This window comes from Liolophura sinensis, chromosome 10, assembly GCF_032854445.1.
Source record: "Liolophura sinensis isolate JHLJ2023 chromosome 10, CUHK_Ljap_v2, whole genome shotgun sequence".
Lineage (NCBI taxonomy): Eukaryota > Metazoa > Mollusca > Polyplacophora > Chitonida > Chitonidae > Liolophura > Liolophura sinensis.
In genome coordinates this window covers 11,795,139-11,813,006 of record NC_088304.1, presented here as the reverse complement: position 1 = coordinate 11,813,006, position 17,868 = coordinate 11,795,139, and the positions used below count along the sequence as shown (strand labels likewise).

At 38.2% G+C, this 17,868-nt stretch overlaps 1 protein-coding gene across 1 annotated transcript in view; it reads right to left on the bottom strand.

Moving 5' to 3' along the window:
- Positions 1-270: 270 nt before the first annotated feature.
- Positions 271-17,868, bottom strand: part of LOC135476275 (apoptosis-inducing factor 3-like) — a 54,010-nt gene continuing 36,412 nt past the window's right edge. The window contains exons 11-17 of the mRNA XM_064756255.1: positions 7,868-8,003; positions 7,259-7,335; positions 4,821-4,938; positions 2,888-2,986; positions 1,612-1,687; positions 791-895; positions 271-344 (exon numbers count right to left, since the gene is read on the bottom strand). Of these exons, the coding sequence (XP_064612325.1) occupies positions 311-344; positions 791-895; positions 1,612-1,687; positions 2,888-2,986; positions 4,821-4,938; positions 7,259-7,335; positions 7,868-8,003 (645 nt within the window). The 3' untranslated portion in view covers positions 271-310. The remainder of the gene's footprint in view (positions 345-790; positions 896-1,611; positions 1,688-2,887; positions 2,987-4,820; positions 4,939-7,258; positions 7,336-7,867; positions 8,004-17,868) is intronic.

Genomic DNA, 17,868 nt, shown 5'->3' with positions numbered 1-17,868 from the left:
GAGTTTTACAAAATGAAAAACTAGCTACTTTTTAACATTTAAATCGCAATTTGAAAACTGAAAGTAACAATGCCCCTCATCAGGGCACAAAAAATCCTGATGTGAAGTTTGCTGGACATGAATTGTAACTCCACATATTTTACGGTAAATCCTGGAACTATTTGAAGCACTGTTTGCAAACCTTTTATATTTATGTGGCAAGAAAAGCTTGTCTTAAGACTTCTGCCCACTGCACGCTAAACTCATTACCCCACGGTCTCTATAGTCTCTAAGTCTCTATAGATGCTTGTTACGACAGAATGCCCCACCTTCACTGTTTGGAAACCCAGCCTCTTGGATCATTTCTGTGAACAGACAGAGTTTTATCTGCAGTACAAGCCACGATAAAAGCTGTTGTTCAATTAGCAGTTTACTTTTTTGCATATGGAGGCCATATGTCTGCTTTTGGTTTGCCAGTTTGTGACTGGAATGATTTTGAAAAATTTGAAGAAAATTCCATTAAGGTGGTCACCATATATTCATGTAGAAATCACAGGCTTGCAAAACCTGATTTGATTTTTTCAAAGTCAACAGCAATTTACAATCCTGGCTTAATGATTTTAAAATCATCATCAGTATACTGCACAGCCTGACTTCATCTATACAAAATCATCATCAATATGCAAACCTGACTTCATGTTTTCAAAATCATCATCAATATCAAGTCATCACTAGAAAATAAAACCCACGTTAAAAGCTTTAAATACTTTACTTAAAAACTTCAAAAGATTCTAAAAAGTTTTTTACAAACCTGACTTCTTCTTTCTTGATTTCACGGCCTGTATTCAGGGCCTCAGCCACCTCTGACACAATAGGGTCAAAGTTCAGACTGGCTGCTGCCACAACCTTTTCACCCCTGGTAACCACAACAATATTTAATAAAACAATATTTAATAAAACAATATTTAATACAACAATATATATTGGATTCTGTTTTATTTCTTTACTTATTTCATTGGTGTTTTACTCCGTACTCAAGAATATTTCACTTGTACGATGGTGGCCAGCATTATGGTGGGTGGAAACCGGGCAAAGCCTGGGGGAGGAATCTTTCTTTTCAAAAATACTTCAATTACAATAACAGTCTGTGGTCAAAATGAACTTTTTGACCCCTTTCCCCAGTGGTAACCACAAAAAAAATCACATACGCCATCACAGGAATCAACTAAAATCTCTTGCCCTGAAGAAACTTAACACACCCGAGGCATGTTTACATGTGCTAATTTGACCCACGACAGTGGTGAATTTCAAGGATGCAGGGAAGTGGACTGTAAAATAAAACAACCACCAGTTTGTGGCCAGTAGCTGACAAACCCCCTTCGGAAAAGACATGCAGTATGTCACAATGCCTCACTTAACTTATTTCACGATGGCACTACACACAACAGTGCACTTAACTTATGGTGGGTCACTAACATGTACATGATACTTACATATATGTATTTAGTCCGTAATGCACTGAAGATAAAAGTCCCTCAAAATGAAAACAATTCAATCATATGACTACATGAATGACACACAAAACAGAGTGGATTTTTGGCTTACTCCACTTTGACGTTAATATATACGTACTTTGTGTAATATGCCACGAATTTCAGCTCATCTGGGTTACCATGGATAATGATGTCGTCATACCCTGGGCCATAACCTGGAACAGAAGTCAAAAAAAACCCCACAAAGATAAGAGAACTGCAGACAGTACAATGATGGCAAAATGCTATGCTACTAAATGAAAAAAATTACTTCTTGACATCCCCCCCCCCCCCCCCACCCACCGTCCCAGCTATATTGACAAGGGAGAAAACTCTGCAAGTCAACACTAATAAAAAAAAAACTTGAGGTTTTATAGCTCTTGCTTTTCAACTACTTCACCATCCTCAATATGCAAGTGCATCACTTTGCTGAATATTTATAGTGTTGATCTTGATTAGTGCTATGACACTTGGTACACTAAACTTCCAAACTGTAGTAAAAAGATAAAAGACAGGTTTAGATAAGACACACTTCATATTAAATGGAAAGCTATACTTTTTGTACCAAAAAAAAATTTGGATTTTTAAAAAAATTAAATAGGGTGGATTAAACTTTTCTAATGGAGGCAGGCATTATCATTTCATGCTATCACAACTCAAAGCAACTGAAACTGCCAATCTCCTAAGTCTCTAATGATTTAATCATTTGAATAGATGCTTTAATTCCTTTGAGGTATATGGTTAGAGGTTGAGAATATTTAAGATAGAGACACTTATCTGTGTGTATTCTATCCCTGTATAATATATATTTCTATCTGTCATCACAAGGGCAACATAATAATGCACAAAGCACGAATAAAAATGTTAAACACAAGATATTTATTTATTTCATTAGTGTTTTATGGCGTACTCAAGAATATTTCACTTATACGACGACAGCCAGCATTATGGTGGGAGGAAACCGGGCTGGGAAAATGCGACCATCTGCAGGTTGCTGACAGACCTTCCCGCATACAGGAGAGGAAGTCAGAATGGGCTGGACTTGAACTCACACCGACTGCATTGATGAGACGCTCCTGGGTCATTACGCTGCACTAGCGTGCTAACCAACTGAGCCACGGAGTCCCCTAAACACAAGATATGACACGCATAAAACTATGTTTACTGAAGAGTACAGACTCAAGGACTGTTATCGAAAACTGTTGCATCTGTTGTCCATGAATCACTTATTTATTTATTACATTAAGTTTTTCACTTACGTCACCCTAACACTAATGTAAAAAGTAATAAAACAAATACAATGTAAATAATGGAAATAAAAACTAACAGTGACACATGGACAACTGGTTTTAATAGTTTATACAGAGCCCACTGACCTGTGTAGCGTATGCTCTTGCCGTACTGCACCGTCCAGAAATACGGGACGCTATGAAGCTCCTCCAATTTACCCAGGATGGTATAGGCAGCAATACGGCCTGTTAAGGAGACAAAATGGTTCTGACCAATCACATAGCCATAATCATTTCATGCTGAATTCAACTGGATACAGAACACACATGTATCCTTCCACAGATGCCTCCACTCAAATGATGGTCGATAGTCATTGTGACATATGGTTTGGTTGAATCCATATGGTTTAAGGATTTGTATCCATTTATTAAAAGAAAAGACAAAAACTGGAGCAAATGTATACATTTATCGAAACAGTATCATAAGGAAGTTTAAACAGCTTCACTTTTTTTATTTTTGTTGCACAACCCAGAGTGAGTGAGTGAGTGATTGGGGTTTAACGTCGTACTCAACAATTTTTCAGTCATATGACGACGAAGGAATCCTTAGGGTGCATGTTCGTGTAATGTGCCTCCTTGTTGCAGGACAGAGTTCCACCACTCTTTTATCTAAGTACTGCTTCACTGAGATGCCTTACTGAAGGCAAGTAAGCCGCCCTGCCCGAGCCATTATACTGATATGGGTCAATCAGTTGTTACACTATCCCCTTTATGCTGAACGCGAGGAAGTTACAACTTCCTCTTTTAAAGTCTGAGGTGTGACTCGATCCAGGATTGATCCTGGATCTACTGGTCCCGAAGCGGGACGCTCTACCAACTGTGCTATCTGGGCCGGTCAGCACACCCCAGACATTGCAGTTTAAAGTAAGGAAAACCCGCATGTTGAGACAACTGAAAGACTGCCATGTGATCAAATTTAACCAATCAGGCACAAGTACTTTCTATAACCCAAAGACGCAGTGTTTCACCCTAACCCTGTTTTGCCTTTTAACCATATACATGAGTGGCGCATACATGTACATGACATGACATCATGTTTCTGGTTGCTTTAACACGGCTTTGTCTATTTCAATCTCTCTTCCTAAATAACTCGGCTTATATTACTTGCTAATTCAATGGCAGCTATAGATGTGTCAAAATGACGAACAGGGTCCAGAATTTTGAACATGCAATGAACTGTAGTATCCTATTAACTTGTATCATAAAGCTCTCAAAAACAGCCGCGTCTAATAAGGTACATGTAAATGTATCTCACAAACTTTCCAATGTAACATTGTAAGTTGACAGGTGCTGGATCTGACTGATGTATTTACTGTAATTTATGTATTTCATTGCTGTTTGAACAATGCCACACTCAGGAATTGTTCACATAAACAATGGAGGTCACTTCATTTTGTGGGTGTCTAAAATCATGTAGAGTATGAGTGGAAAACCACCCACTTTTGGCAAGTTACTGATGAACTTTACTACCTGTCAGGTACAGGCTAGCACATCATTTTCTAGTGGGTCTCGAACAATCATTAGACTGCGCAAAAAGTGACCTGAGTCATCAACTGGTTATTGCCAATCAGGCGCCATGACGAACGTGAGCAGTGAAATTTTTGGAAGTTTTACTGTACATGCATTATGTTATTATTTATTTATTTGCTTGATTGGTGTTTTACGCCGTACTAAAGAATATTTCACTTATACGATGGCTGCCAGCATTATGGTGGGTGGAAACCGGGCAGAGCCCGGGGGAAACCCACGACCATTCGCAGGTTGCTGACAGACCTTCTCACGTACGGCCGGAACATGCATTATGACATACAGTGGAGCTCAGATTGGAACGTCATGAAACAAATGTTTCCTTTTCCCCTTCATGGCCTAAGGGTGTATAATATCACAAAATGTGAAAACAAAAGCGATATCTAAACTAAAACTGTGCAAAGTCACACTTTTATCACTGAAAGGAATGTGTACTTAAAACCCCGATTTGGTTTATATCCAATGGTATCACAATTCGAGACAATCTGATTACCATGGTGATGAGCCATCTGCCAATGGCCAATGTTGACCTTCTCATCATTAACTGTGAACAGCGGAAACTCCACGATGTCTCCTGCAGCAAGCACGTCTGGCAGATTGGTCTTCATTTTCTGGCAAAAAAAACCCCCCAAAAAACAACAACTCACAACATTAAATTTCTTACAACAGGATGTGTCTCAAACTATGGAGTATGCTTGTACATCAGCAGGAATTGATAAATCTGGTTTCAGATATTAAGACTTTCTTGTTTGTCTAATATGTCAAGTGATAACTAAAGTTTCACATTCTGGCCACACTGTTTTTCAGAAGTCACATCTAAAGAGTGAGTACTTGGGGTTTAACGTCGTACTTGACAGGTTTTCAGTCATATGACGAGAAAGGAATCCTTAGAGTGCATGTAATGTGCCTCTTTGTTGCAGGACAGGAGTTCCACCGCTCTTTTATTTAGTGTCGCTTCACTGAGGCGACTTACCAAAGGTAAGTAAGCCGTCCCGCCCGAGCCATTATACTGATACGGGCCAACCAGTCGTTGCACTATCCCCTTCATTTTAAATGCCAAGCAAGGGAACTGCAACTTCCTCTTTTAAAATCTTAGGTGTGACTCGACCCAGGATTGACCCTGGATCTCCCGCATTTTTGAAGTGACACATTTTAACATGCTCTTGCTGATTCATCCATCTCTAAAATAGGACAAGTTTAAGAGGTTTTTTTGGGGAAGCTTCATTAATTTCTTATCAGAAAAACTCGAGAGTGGCCTCAAAAGTATCATTTTAAGACCATGATGTGCTTCTGAAAGTGCATTTGTATATACCGATCTTTAGGTGAAAACCAGTAATCTGTGCATGTGTCACATTTACTGTTCAGAACCAGTAATAAAGTTCATGAAATTTATAATATGACCTGTTTTATATCTATTCCAAACTGTAGAATCATTTTAACACTATAAATAGAACCAGAATTTCAGATATTTTCTGAAAAACAACAATTTGAGCTGTTCTTGGCAATAGAGAAAATTTAGTTTGATTAGCAAATATGGACTTTTTTGCAAAAAATCTGCCCCCCCCCCCCCCAAAAAGTAATGCTTCTTCAGGTTAATCCTACGCCACAGGGCAACAACAAAGTTATATGGCAAAACTGATTTATAAAGTGTCATTAAGTTTTAAACCATTAAATTTGATTTTCACAAATTCCACATTCACAAATTGTTAAACATTTATATCAAAGTTACTTAACGTTTAGTTAATCCACTGAACAATTCAGCACAATAAATAAGGAAAAGTGACTCCGTGGAATTCATTTTGATGATCTCAATATTTCAACTTAAATGAAGTCATCCTCAGGAGAGTATATATAATACTTAATATTTATTTCTCCCTAACATTACTGGATTGATGTTAAGACTGTACTCAAGAGTTACGTGTATTCAAGTTAAACAAAAGGTCAGTTTTGCAGAAAATTATTAGATGTATGTTTTATTACATACGTATACCAATAGGTTTTATACCACGTACACATATTTATTTATTTAGTTTATTGGTATTCACCTGCGGATGGTCCTGGGTTTCCCCCGGGCTGTGCCTGGGTTTCCACCCACCATAATACTGGCCGCCGTCGTATGAGTTAAATATTGTTGAGTACGGCGTAAAACACCAATCATGTAAATCAATAAATATTGGTGTTTACGCCATAAATGCGTCAAAAATATTTCACACCAGTCGGAGGAAATCGAGCAGAGCCCGGGGGGAAACCCAAAACCATCAACTGGCAGACCCCCGACATACATGTAAGACCAGAAGTCTTACATGTAAGACAAGGAAGTCAGCATGAATTCTTGAGGGGGTCCTGAGTTACTGTCCTTTGCTAGCATGTTAACCACTCAGCCAAAGGTTTATTTATTTGATTGGTGTTTTACGCCGTACTCAAAAATATTTCACTTATACAATGGCGGTCAGCATTATGGTGGGTGGAAACCGGGCAGAGCCCGGGGGAAACCCACGACCATCCGCAGGTTGCTGAGAGACGATCCCATGTATGGCCGGAGAGGAAGCCAGCATGAGCTGGATTTGAACTCACAGCGACCGCATTGGTGAGAGACTCTTGGGTCATTACACTAATGACAGGTTCAAAGTTAATCCTATTTGCCACTAATGACAGGTTCCCAGTGAATCCTATTTGTGACTAATGACAGGTTCCCAGTGAATCCAATTTGCCACTAATGCCAGGTTCCCACTGAATCCTATTTGCCACTAATGACAGGTTCCCAGTGAATCCTATTTGTGACTAATGACAGGTTCCCAGTGAATCCAATTTGCCACTAATGCCAGGTTCCCACTGAATCCTATTTGCCACTAATGACAGGTTCCCGGTGAATTCTATTTGCCACTAATGACAGGTTCCCAGTGAATCCTTAGGAACTAAATGAATACTGACCTTGTCCACTTGTATGAAGCCCTGTTTGGTCATGTTCAACCCAGAATCTTTAGCAAATTCTGTCGCAGGTGCCACCCCTTGAACAACAAATATGACAAATGACCATGATCAATACATATCACATATTTTTCCACTGAAAGCCTAGTATGTATTTCAAAAAAAAGACTGACCTAATTTACATTAATGCAGATGAAGCGGTTAAGAGTCAGGGCAGAGCACCAAATCAATTGTGCCGTGCTCAATTTATTTATTTATTTATTTGATTGGTGTTTTACACCGTACTCAAGAATATTTCACTTATACGCCGACTGCCAGCATTATGGAGGGAGGAAGTTTGGCAGAGCACGGGGGCAACCCACGACCATCCACAGGTTGCTGACAGACCTATGATGTATGCAAAAGCTGAGCTCAATACATGCAGTAGTTTCCGATATACCACCCCTAACATTTACTTTAGCATTCCTTTCCCGGTTATTGGATATTGATGCCATTGATTCCGATGTGACATAAACATAATGACTACAAGGCCACAGGACACAGGTTCATGTCATTGTACATGTAGGACAGCTTTTGACAGTGTTGCATATGATCCATCTGCACCATACTCACCCACTCCCAAGACCACAAGGTCAGCTGGCAGTCGTGTTCCGTTGTCCAGCACCACCTCCTTCACCTGACCATTCTCTCCCACGATCTCGGACAGACCAGCCTTGAAATGAAACTTTATTCCTTTCTCCTCATGCATCTGGAAACAATATCAAACTGAGGTTAGAATACATTATACACCGTGAATTGACACTGTTGTTTTAAAGGAGCACCTATACAGTTTTTATAATACTAAAAGAATACACGATACACAAGATGTCATATACATGTGTATTCAGCATCTTATACAAACTACCGGCCCGGATAGCACAGTTGGTAGAGCGTCCGCTTCGGGACCAGTATATCTGGGATCAATCCTTGATCGAGTCACACCTAAGACTTTAAAAGAGGAACTTCCTCGCTTGGCGTTCAGCATGAAGGGGATAGTGCAACGACTGGTTGACCCGTATCAGTATAATGGCTCAGGCGGGGCGGCTTACTTGCCTTCGGTAAGTCGTCTCAGTGAAGCAGCACTAAATAAAAGAGCGGTGGAAATCCGTCCTGCTACAAGGAGGCACATTACACGTACATTCACCCTAAGGATTCCTTCGTCGTCATATGACTGAAAAATTGTTGAGTACGACGTTTAAACCCCAAGCACTCACTCACTCTTATACAAACTAGAATACATCACGTTGAAGAAGTCATGTGTACATGCAGCTCCTATACAACACCTTCAATTCATCAGACAAACTGTGATACAGCACATTCAATTCATCAGACAAGTATTAAACTGCAATCAGACATACTCTGATACAGCACTTTTGTCAGACAAACTGCAACATGGCACCTATATCAGGCAAGCTCCAATACAGCACTTTTATCCCACGAACTGTGATACAGCACATTCAATTCATCAGACAAGTATTAAACTGCAATCAGACAAACTCTGACACAGTACTTTTGTCAGACAAAACTGCAACATGGCACCTATATCAGGCAAGCTCCAATACAGCACTTTTATCCGACAAACTGTGATACAGCACATTCAATTCATCAGACAAGTATTAAACTGCAATCAGACAAACTCTGACACAGCACTTTTGTCAGACAAACTGCAACACGGCACCTATATCAGGCAAACTCCAATACAGCACTTTTATCCGACAAACTGTGATACAGCACATTCAATCCATCAGACAATTATTAAACTGCAATCAGACAAACTCTGACACAGTACTTTTGTCAGACAAACTGCAACACGGCACCTATATCAGACAAGCTCCAATACAGCATTTGTATCAGACAAATTGCAATCTAGCACTTTCATCACAAAAACTACAATACACCATTTTTAACCCCAATGCAGTACTTTTAACAGACAAACTGCTGAAATGCATTCTTGTCACACACACTACAAGACAGCATCTTTATCAGGCGATACTGCGATACAGCACATTTTATCGTACCAACTACTATACAGCACTTTCATCAAACTACAATACAGCACTTTCATCAAACTACAATACAGCACTTTCATCAAACTACAATACAGCACATTTTATCGTACCAACTACAATACAGCACTTTCATCAAACTACAATACAGCACTTTTATCAGGCAAACTGCAATACAACACTTTCCTTATACAAACTGCAATACGGCACCTTCATCAATCAAACTACAGTACAGGACCTTCATCAGACTGCAATACAGCACCTTCACCAAACAAACTGCAGTACAGCACCTTCATCAAACAAACTGCAGTACAGCACCTTCATCAAATAAACTGCAAAACAACACCTTTATCAAACGGAGACAAACAGAGATACAGCACCTTTACCAGAGAAACTGCAATATACCACCTTCATCAGACAAAACTGTCGGATACATGCGCCACCTTTATCAAACAAACTGCAATACAGCACCTTTTATCAGATAAACTGCAATACGGCAAACTTATAAGACAAAATGTTATAATTAACCAGCTTAATTAAGTTCAGTACAGAATATTCATCTGAAAACAGCCACTACAGAAACTCACATGGAGAACCTTCATATTATGTGAAGACATGTCATGTGAGCTATTTAGCACACAAACTGCCATTTGAAAACTGGCAATCTTCTAAAAACTTCCTTATAATATATACCACGTGGGCATAAAAAAATGGGCTGTACTTTGATGCTGCATTGCTCCATTATCCTTTGTTCAAACCCTTTCAAACTTCAGACATTGAAATGGCATGATTTTGTTAATATACTGACCAATTTTCAAGGTCATAGCTGGAGTAGTCTGTTCACAGGGTGAAAATGAAAACACATCCTCAAAAATGCTCACTTCGGTAACCCACATTGCATCACCTGTTAAGTGTCTTGAGTAAAGCGTGAGCTGCACCTGTGTGACACATGTTAATCAAGCGTCGTCTGGAAAAATTGTCTGGCTCTAGTGTCAGAGAAACCCTTCTACCAGACAGGCACAAGTTTTGCTGAGTCAAGATGGTGTGGCGGGCAAGGAACTGATTGCCTTTTCAAGTAAAACAAGGTAGAACATCATTCAGAAATGTCTGGAACATACATTTTTGACTCTATTTCGATTTTGGTCCCATGAACAGAAATCTTAAAGAATTAAATTGAAATTTGGTCTGCATACTTAGGACATAATGGCTTTTGAGTGTGTAAATTTTTAGAAGCTGACATAAGAGGGTTTTAGAGATATTGAGTGTCAAAGTACGGCCCAATTTTTTTATGCCCACCCGATATATATGCATGCATGTGGTGAATGACAGTTTGGAATGTCAGATGTCTGCTAGAATTTAGTGTGGTAATGTCATTTATGCCACTCCTTCACAGTCATTATCAGAGGCTCAGAGCTCTCCCATGTGGGCCCAGTAAACAATGAGTACCTCCACTCTTTCAAAGTCATTATCAGAGGCTCAGTGCTCTCTTATGTGGGCCCAGTAAACACTGAGTACCTCCACTCTTTCACAGTCATTATCAGAGGCTCAGAGCTCTCTCATGTGGGCCCAGTAAACATTGAGTAGCTATAGTTCACATCGTTCCAAAATTTATTCTTGTTTTTGATGGGGGCTACACTTCACAATGTGTGACAATATGCAGTGTTGCTGGTGACACCAAATATCCAAAATATTTTTTTTAAGGTAGATGTATAAAACCTTTATATGTGTAAGGTAATTGTAAATTAATAATATCTAATGATACTTTCAATGCAATTAAAATTCGAATTTTAACTTAGATTTTAGCTAGTTTGCTGTTTACTCTTATTTTGGACATGTTGGATGTACATGTAATCAATCACATGTCATGAGATAACTGGTTTTTATCATATTCTGGCTGCCATGTTTGTGATGTTCAACCATGAATCAATCCATCCACAATCTTTCAATATGCCAAAGACGGTATAGTCTGCAAACTGGCTGATATTTTCATTTTACAGAAGCACATGTAGGTGTATGTATTTATAAATACAACAGTAAATCTCCTGGCCAATGAAGCATGATCCTTAAAACCATTTTTACACCCCTAAAAATGGAAGTTTGAGAAATTTATTTGCATGCATATACAGTGTATGTATGCTTGGAGTTTGACCTTGTACAGTGTATGTATGCTTGAGGTTTAACATTGTACTTGTACAGTGTATGTGTGCTTGGGGTTTGACCTTGAACTTGTACAGTGTATGTATGCTTGGGGTTTGACCTTGTACTTGTACAGTGTATGTATGCTTGAGGTTTAACATTGTACTTGTACAGTGTATTTGTGCTTGGGGTTTGTCCTTGTACTTGTACAGTGTATGTATGCTTGAGGTTTAACATTGTACTTGTACAGTGTATGTGTGCTTGGGGTTTGACCTTGTACTTGTACAGTGTATGTATGCTTGAGGTGTAACATTGTACTTGTACAGTGTATGTGTGCTTGAGGTTTAACATTGTACTTATACAGTGTATGTGTGCTTGGGGTTTGACCTTGTACTTGTACAGTGTATGTATGCTTGGGGTTTAACATTGTACTTGTACAGTGTATGTATGCTTGGGGTTTGACCTTGTACAGTGTATGCATGCTTGAGGTTTAACATTGTACTTGTACAGTGTATGTATGCTTGGGATTTGACCTTGTACAGTGTATGTATGCTTGGGGTTTAACATTGTACTTGTACAGTGTATGTATGCTTGGGGTTTGACCTTGTACAGTGTATGTGTGCTTGGGGTTTAACATTGTACTTGTACAGTGTAGGCATGCTTGGGGTTTGACCTTGTACTTGTACAGTGTATGTATGCTTGGGGTTTAACATTGTACTTGTACAGTGTATGTATGTTTGTGGTTTAACATTGTACTTGTACAGTGTATGTATGCTTGGGGTTTAACATTGTACTTGGACAGTGTATGTATGTTTGTGGTTTGACTTTGTACTTGTACAGTGTATGTATGCTTGGGGTTTAACATTGTACTTGTACAGTGTATGTATGCTTGGGGTTTGACCTTGTACTTGTACAGTGTATGTATATTTGTGGTTTGACCTTGTACAGTGTATGTACGTTTGTGGTTTGACTTTGTACTTGTACAGTGTATGTATGTTTGTGGTTTGACTTTGTACTTGTACAGTGTATGTATGCTTGGGGTTTAAAATTGTACTTGTACAGTGTATGTGTGCTTGGGGTTTAACATTGTAGTTGTACAGTGTATGTATGCTTGGGGTTTAACATTGTACTTGTACAGTGTATGTATGCTTGGGGTTTGACCTTGTACTTGTACAGTACATGCATGTTTGGGGTTTGACCTTGTACAGTGTATGTATGCTTGGGGTTTGACCTTGTACAGTGTATGTATGCTTGGGGTTTAACACTGTACTTGTACAGTGTATGTATGCTTGGGGTTTAACATTGTACTTGTACAGTGTATGTGTGCTTGGGGTTTGACCTTGTACTTGTACAGTGCATGCATGTTTGGGGTTTGACCTTGTACAGTGTATGTATGCTTGGGGTTTAACATTGTAGTTGCACAGTGTATGTATGTTTGGGGTTTAACACTGTACTTGTACAGTGTATGTATGCTTGGGGTTTAACATTGTACTTGTACAGTGTATGTAAGCTTTGTTAAACATTGTACTGGTACAGTGTATGTATGCTTGGGGTTTGACCTTGTACAGTGTATGTATGTTTGAGGTTTAACATTGTACTTGTATAGTGTATGTATGCTTGGGATCTGACCTTGTACAGTGTATGTATGCTTGGGGTTTAACATTGTACTTGTACAGTGTATGTATGTTTGTGGTTTGACCTTGTTCTTGTACAGTGTATGTATGCTTGGGGTTTAACATTGTACTTGTATTTACGTTTGGGGTTTAACCTTGTACAGTGCATGTATGCTTGGGGTTTGACCTTGTACTTGTACAGTGCATGTATGCTTGAGGTTTAACATTGTTCTTTCATATGAATTTCTACCCAGTTTTTTTTTGAACTGCATGAGGTAGAAGTGACCAACAATTAGGAATTGTTACCTTTTGAATAATGGGACAAATTTTTGGTCCGAACACAGCTAGACAGGCCTCTCCTCTTACTAGAACAGTCACCGAGTTTGCCTTGTTATGTAAATTAGCGGCAACCTCCATACCTATGGGTAAATACATGCAAAAATTGTCCTTAATTAATTAGCAGGTTGTACATGTGTATATATATATATAAAAGCAACAACAAAATCAAAGTGTTACAAAGAAAGCTAAAAAGCGAAGACTTAAGAGGAAAATAGAGAAAATTAGCAAACTGTTATATGTATATGTTTGTTCTTACCCGATTTGTGAACAATGTCAGTGAACCCTCCTAAATTGTGTGAACAGAGCTGGCTGAACTTCGTGAACACAGCCAGCTGAATTGTGTGAACAGAACACGCTGAATTGTGAACAGAACTAGCTAAATTGTGTGAACACAGCTGGATGAATTGTGTGAACAGAGCTAGCTGAAGTATTTGAACAGATCTAGGTGAATTGTGTGAACAGAACTAGCTGAATTATGTAAACACAGCTACCTGAATTGTGTGAACAGAGCTAGCTGAATTGTTTGAACAGATCTAGCTGAATTGTGTGAACAGAACTAGCTGAATTGTGTGAACAGAACTAGCTGAATTGGGTGAACAGCACTAGCTGAATTGTTTGAACAGGTCTAGCTGAATTGTGTGAACAGAACTAGCTGAATTGTGTGAACAGAACTAGCTGAATTATGTGAACAAAGCTGGCTGAATTTTGTGAACACAGCTAGCTGAATAGTGTGAACAGAGCTAGCCGAATTATGTGAACACAGTTAGATGAATTGTGTGAACACAGTTAGATGAATTGTGTGAACAGAGCCAGCTGGACTGTGTGAGCAGAACTCGCTGAATTGTTTGAACAGATCTAGCTGAATTGTGAGAACAGAGCTGGCTGAATTTTGTAAAGACAGCTAGCTGAATAGTGTGAACAGAGCTAGCCAAATTGTGTGAACAGAGCTAGCCAAATTGTGTGAACACAGCTAGCTGAATTGTGTGAACAGAGCTAGCTGGACTGTGTGAACAGAGCTAGCCAAATTGTGTGAACACAGCTAGCTAAATTGTGTGAACAAAGCTAGCTAAATTGTGAGAACAGAACTGGCTGAATTTTGTGAAAACAGCTAGCTGAATAGTGTGAACAGAGCTAGCTAAATTGTGTCAACAGAGCTAGCCAAATTGTGTCAACAGAGCTGACTAAATTTTGTGAACAGATCTAATTTTGTGAAAATAGTCAGTTGAATAGTTTGAACAGAGCTAGATGAATTGTGTGAACACAGCTAGCTGGACTGTGTGAATAGGCTACAGCTACATGTAGCTGAATTTTGTGAACAGAGCTGGCTGAATTCTATGAACATAGTGGATTTGTGAATTCTGCTAAACTGTGAAAAATGCAGAATCTGTGAAAACTGCTGAATTTGGTAACTCTACTCTTGGTGTACACTGCCGACTGTAAACCCTGCAGAGCTGGGATGGCCATATGATCAAATGCATTTGTGGTATAGGCTGCTGACCCATTACATATATGCTGCGACTAAAATAACTGTTATATACATATAGCAGTTGCAGATATGCACAGTGCACATGTTCTGAATAATTTGTTCTTTTAGATACACTGCATGACAGCCTGATATGACGGTAGGGTATGGAAAAAAATAAAACACACTTAAAAACATATGCCAAATTGCCAAGGTTATATAGGTTGTTGTATTCCTTTCCTTTTTTCACCCTTTCTTTGTGAAAATTGCTTATTTTTTGCTTTCCAAAAGAAATTCTCTTGTCACCATCTGTTATCTCATTTGACATGCAAATAAAGCCTCATGTTTCTTTCACCATTTTATTTGTTCTTCTGAACACTGGTAAACTGTTAACACTCCTAATGCAGGAAATATTTTTGGGGGTGAAATATGTGACATGGCAGAGTACACATTTTCTGGATATTGAACAACTGTTGCTATAAACTACATGTATTTAAGACTGATATGACAGCAGTGAATATTTCAGCCACATTTTCAAGATGATCTTTCATCTGCATTCTATATCTGGTGCTTCGTTGTGCAATTCTTTTCCTTCCTTAATGTTTTTCTTTTTTTTGTCTTGGTAGATTTTTTTTTTTTACGATGGAAGAAATCTTTAAAAAATTCCACGATTAAAACAACTGTTGTTACCTTAGTTGACTTACCCTATTTCTCCTAAAATGTGGGACACCTGTGGCCCGTTTCACAAAGTGCATGTAACGTTACCTGCACTTAACTTTCATGGTGACCAGTATTGTAAGTGTTATGTCACCATGGTAGTTATGAGGACGTAGCACTACATGTGCTCTGTGAAACGGGGCCCTGGTCTGCTCATTTTAGCCAATATGTTTGTAATTCTAGCAGGAGTATGGAGTTTCTTTTTCTTGAATGCATGGTTACACCATCTAATGAATAAATGAATTATCATATGTTACCTTAGATGACATACCCTATTTCTCCTAAAATTTAGGACACCTGGTCCCCTCTTTTTAGCCACTATGTATGTATTTCTAGCAAGAATATTGAGTTTCTTTTCTCGCATGCACGGTTACACCATCTAATGAATAAATGAATTATCATATGTTACCTTAGATGACATACCCTATTTCTCCTAAAATTTGGGACACCTGGTCTGCTCATTTTAGCCAATATATATGTATTTCTAGCAAGAATATTGAGTTTCTTTTTCTCGCATGCATGGTTACACCATCTAATGAATAAATGAATAAATGAATAAATAAATAACATACTCCTGTCTTTACTTTCCCAAAAGACTGGTGAAGGAATGTAATATTATACTTTCAACACTTCTATTAAATACCAGTCCCAAATTTTAGAAGAATTGGGGTATTCATGCACGCATGTACGTATAAAAAAAGTCTCAAGGTTCTGAGCATTATTTTTATTTTATTTTATACATCCGAGTATGCTCATTTTTAACCTCCTCCATACAGCACGCTTTAAAAATTCCTTTGATTCCTATGAACTGCACAAAAAATTAACTTAAAATGCACTGATTGATGTTTCTTTGTAGTTTTTTTGTCACATCACAATACAGTACAAAGGCAATTACTGTGTACTATATTCTTTTGTTACTTTAGTTATTGTGCGTTCGCATTAATATTAAAGTAATACCAAGGCATGTTAGTAGAATATTCAACCCCAGATAAATAAATGTCAAACATCACAGATAAATGGACATTACACATGCACCCAGATCATATGCAAACTGATTCAATTAGTGTAAATTAAGCCTTATTAAATGGTATTACTAAAATGCACGTGCACACGTATTAAAAATGGAGAGCCAGGCATGCATGCATTGCGCAGTACATAAAAGACAAAGCAAAGAAAGAATTAAAAAAAAAAAAAAAATACAGATCATAGAAACAAAAAAAAAATGCAGCTATGATATGTGTTATACACATATACATGTATCTGACGTATCACAAACCTGTAGATGATTTCTCTCCTGGTGATTTCTACATGGTTTAACTGTCAAGCTTTTAGGCATTTTGGGCTGGGGTAGATATTCACAAAGTCTCACTGGTTTCTGAACAATGTTTATTTTATAACATGATGCATGAATTAAGTTCTAATAGGGAGATGACCTTCACAGACATCATGCTTGTCAAATGTCCTTGGCTTGACAATGTTGATAATTTCTGCTGTCGATGTGAATGAGATGTTAAGTTTTCATTACAGAGGCAATAAAGGTGTAATTTTTGGCAAACACTGATTGGCGCAAATCTAATAAATTTTTTGCTATTATTTTAGAATAGCTCAAATGATGACCAAATTATCAGCATCATCTGTGCATGCACATGTTAAAAATCCAAAATCAGTACAAAATTTCTCACATGTATAAAGTGGGTTGTATGAAAACTCTTTAAACTTTGGAATTATATTAACACTGTAAATAGTACAGGCACAGAGTCTGATATTTACTGAGAGGCAATAAATTTGAGATATTTTAGCTATTAATACAGAGCATTTCATTTCATAAAGTAAATATGGATGAAATGTTTCCCAAATCTCTTCATATATACTCTATTGAAGAGCAGATGTTGATTTCAGTAACAATGATATGTAAACACAGCCACATATTAAACAAAATCCCGTGACTGTTACATACTGGCACAGGAGATAACTGTTTGCATGGAAAACAACATTTCAAAATTGTCGCTCAAAAACATACATTCGATTAACACATGTACGTAGAAACTGTCATTCACAGACACGTCACCAATTCAAGCTATCAGTCGAGAACACACAGTTCATTTGCCCTATTCAAACAATGACTCAAGATCACACATCTAACCAATTCAAACTATGACTCAAGAACGTGCACTTGACCCGTTGAAACCATGACCCAAGAGCGCACATCTGCCATATTCAAACTGTGACTCAAGAACACATTAGATCAATCCAAATCGGTCACTCAAATACACACATTTCAAAAAAACAACCCAAATATTC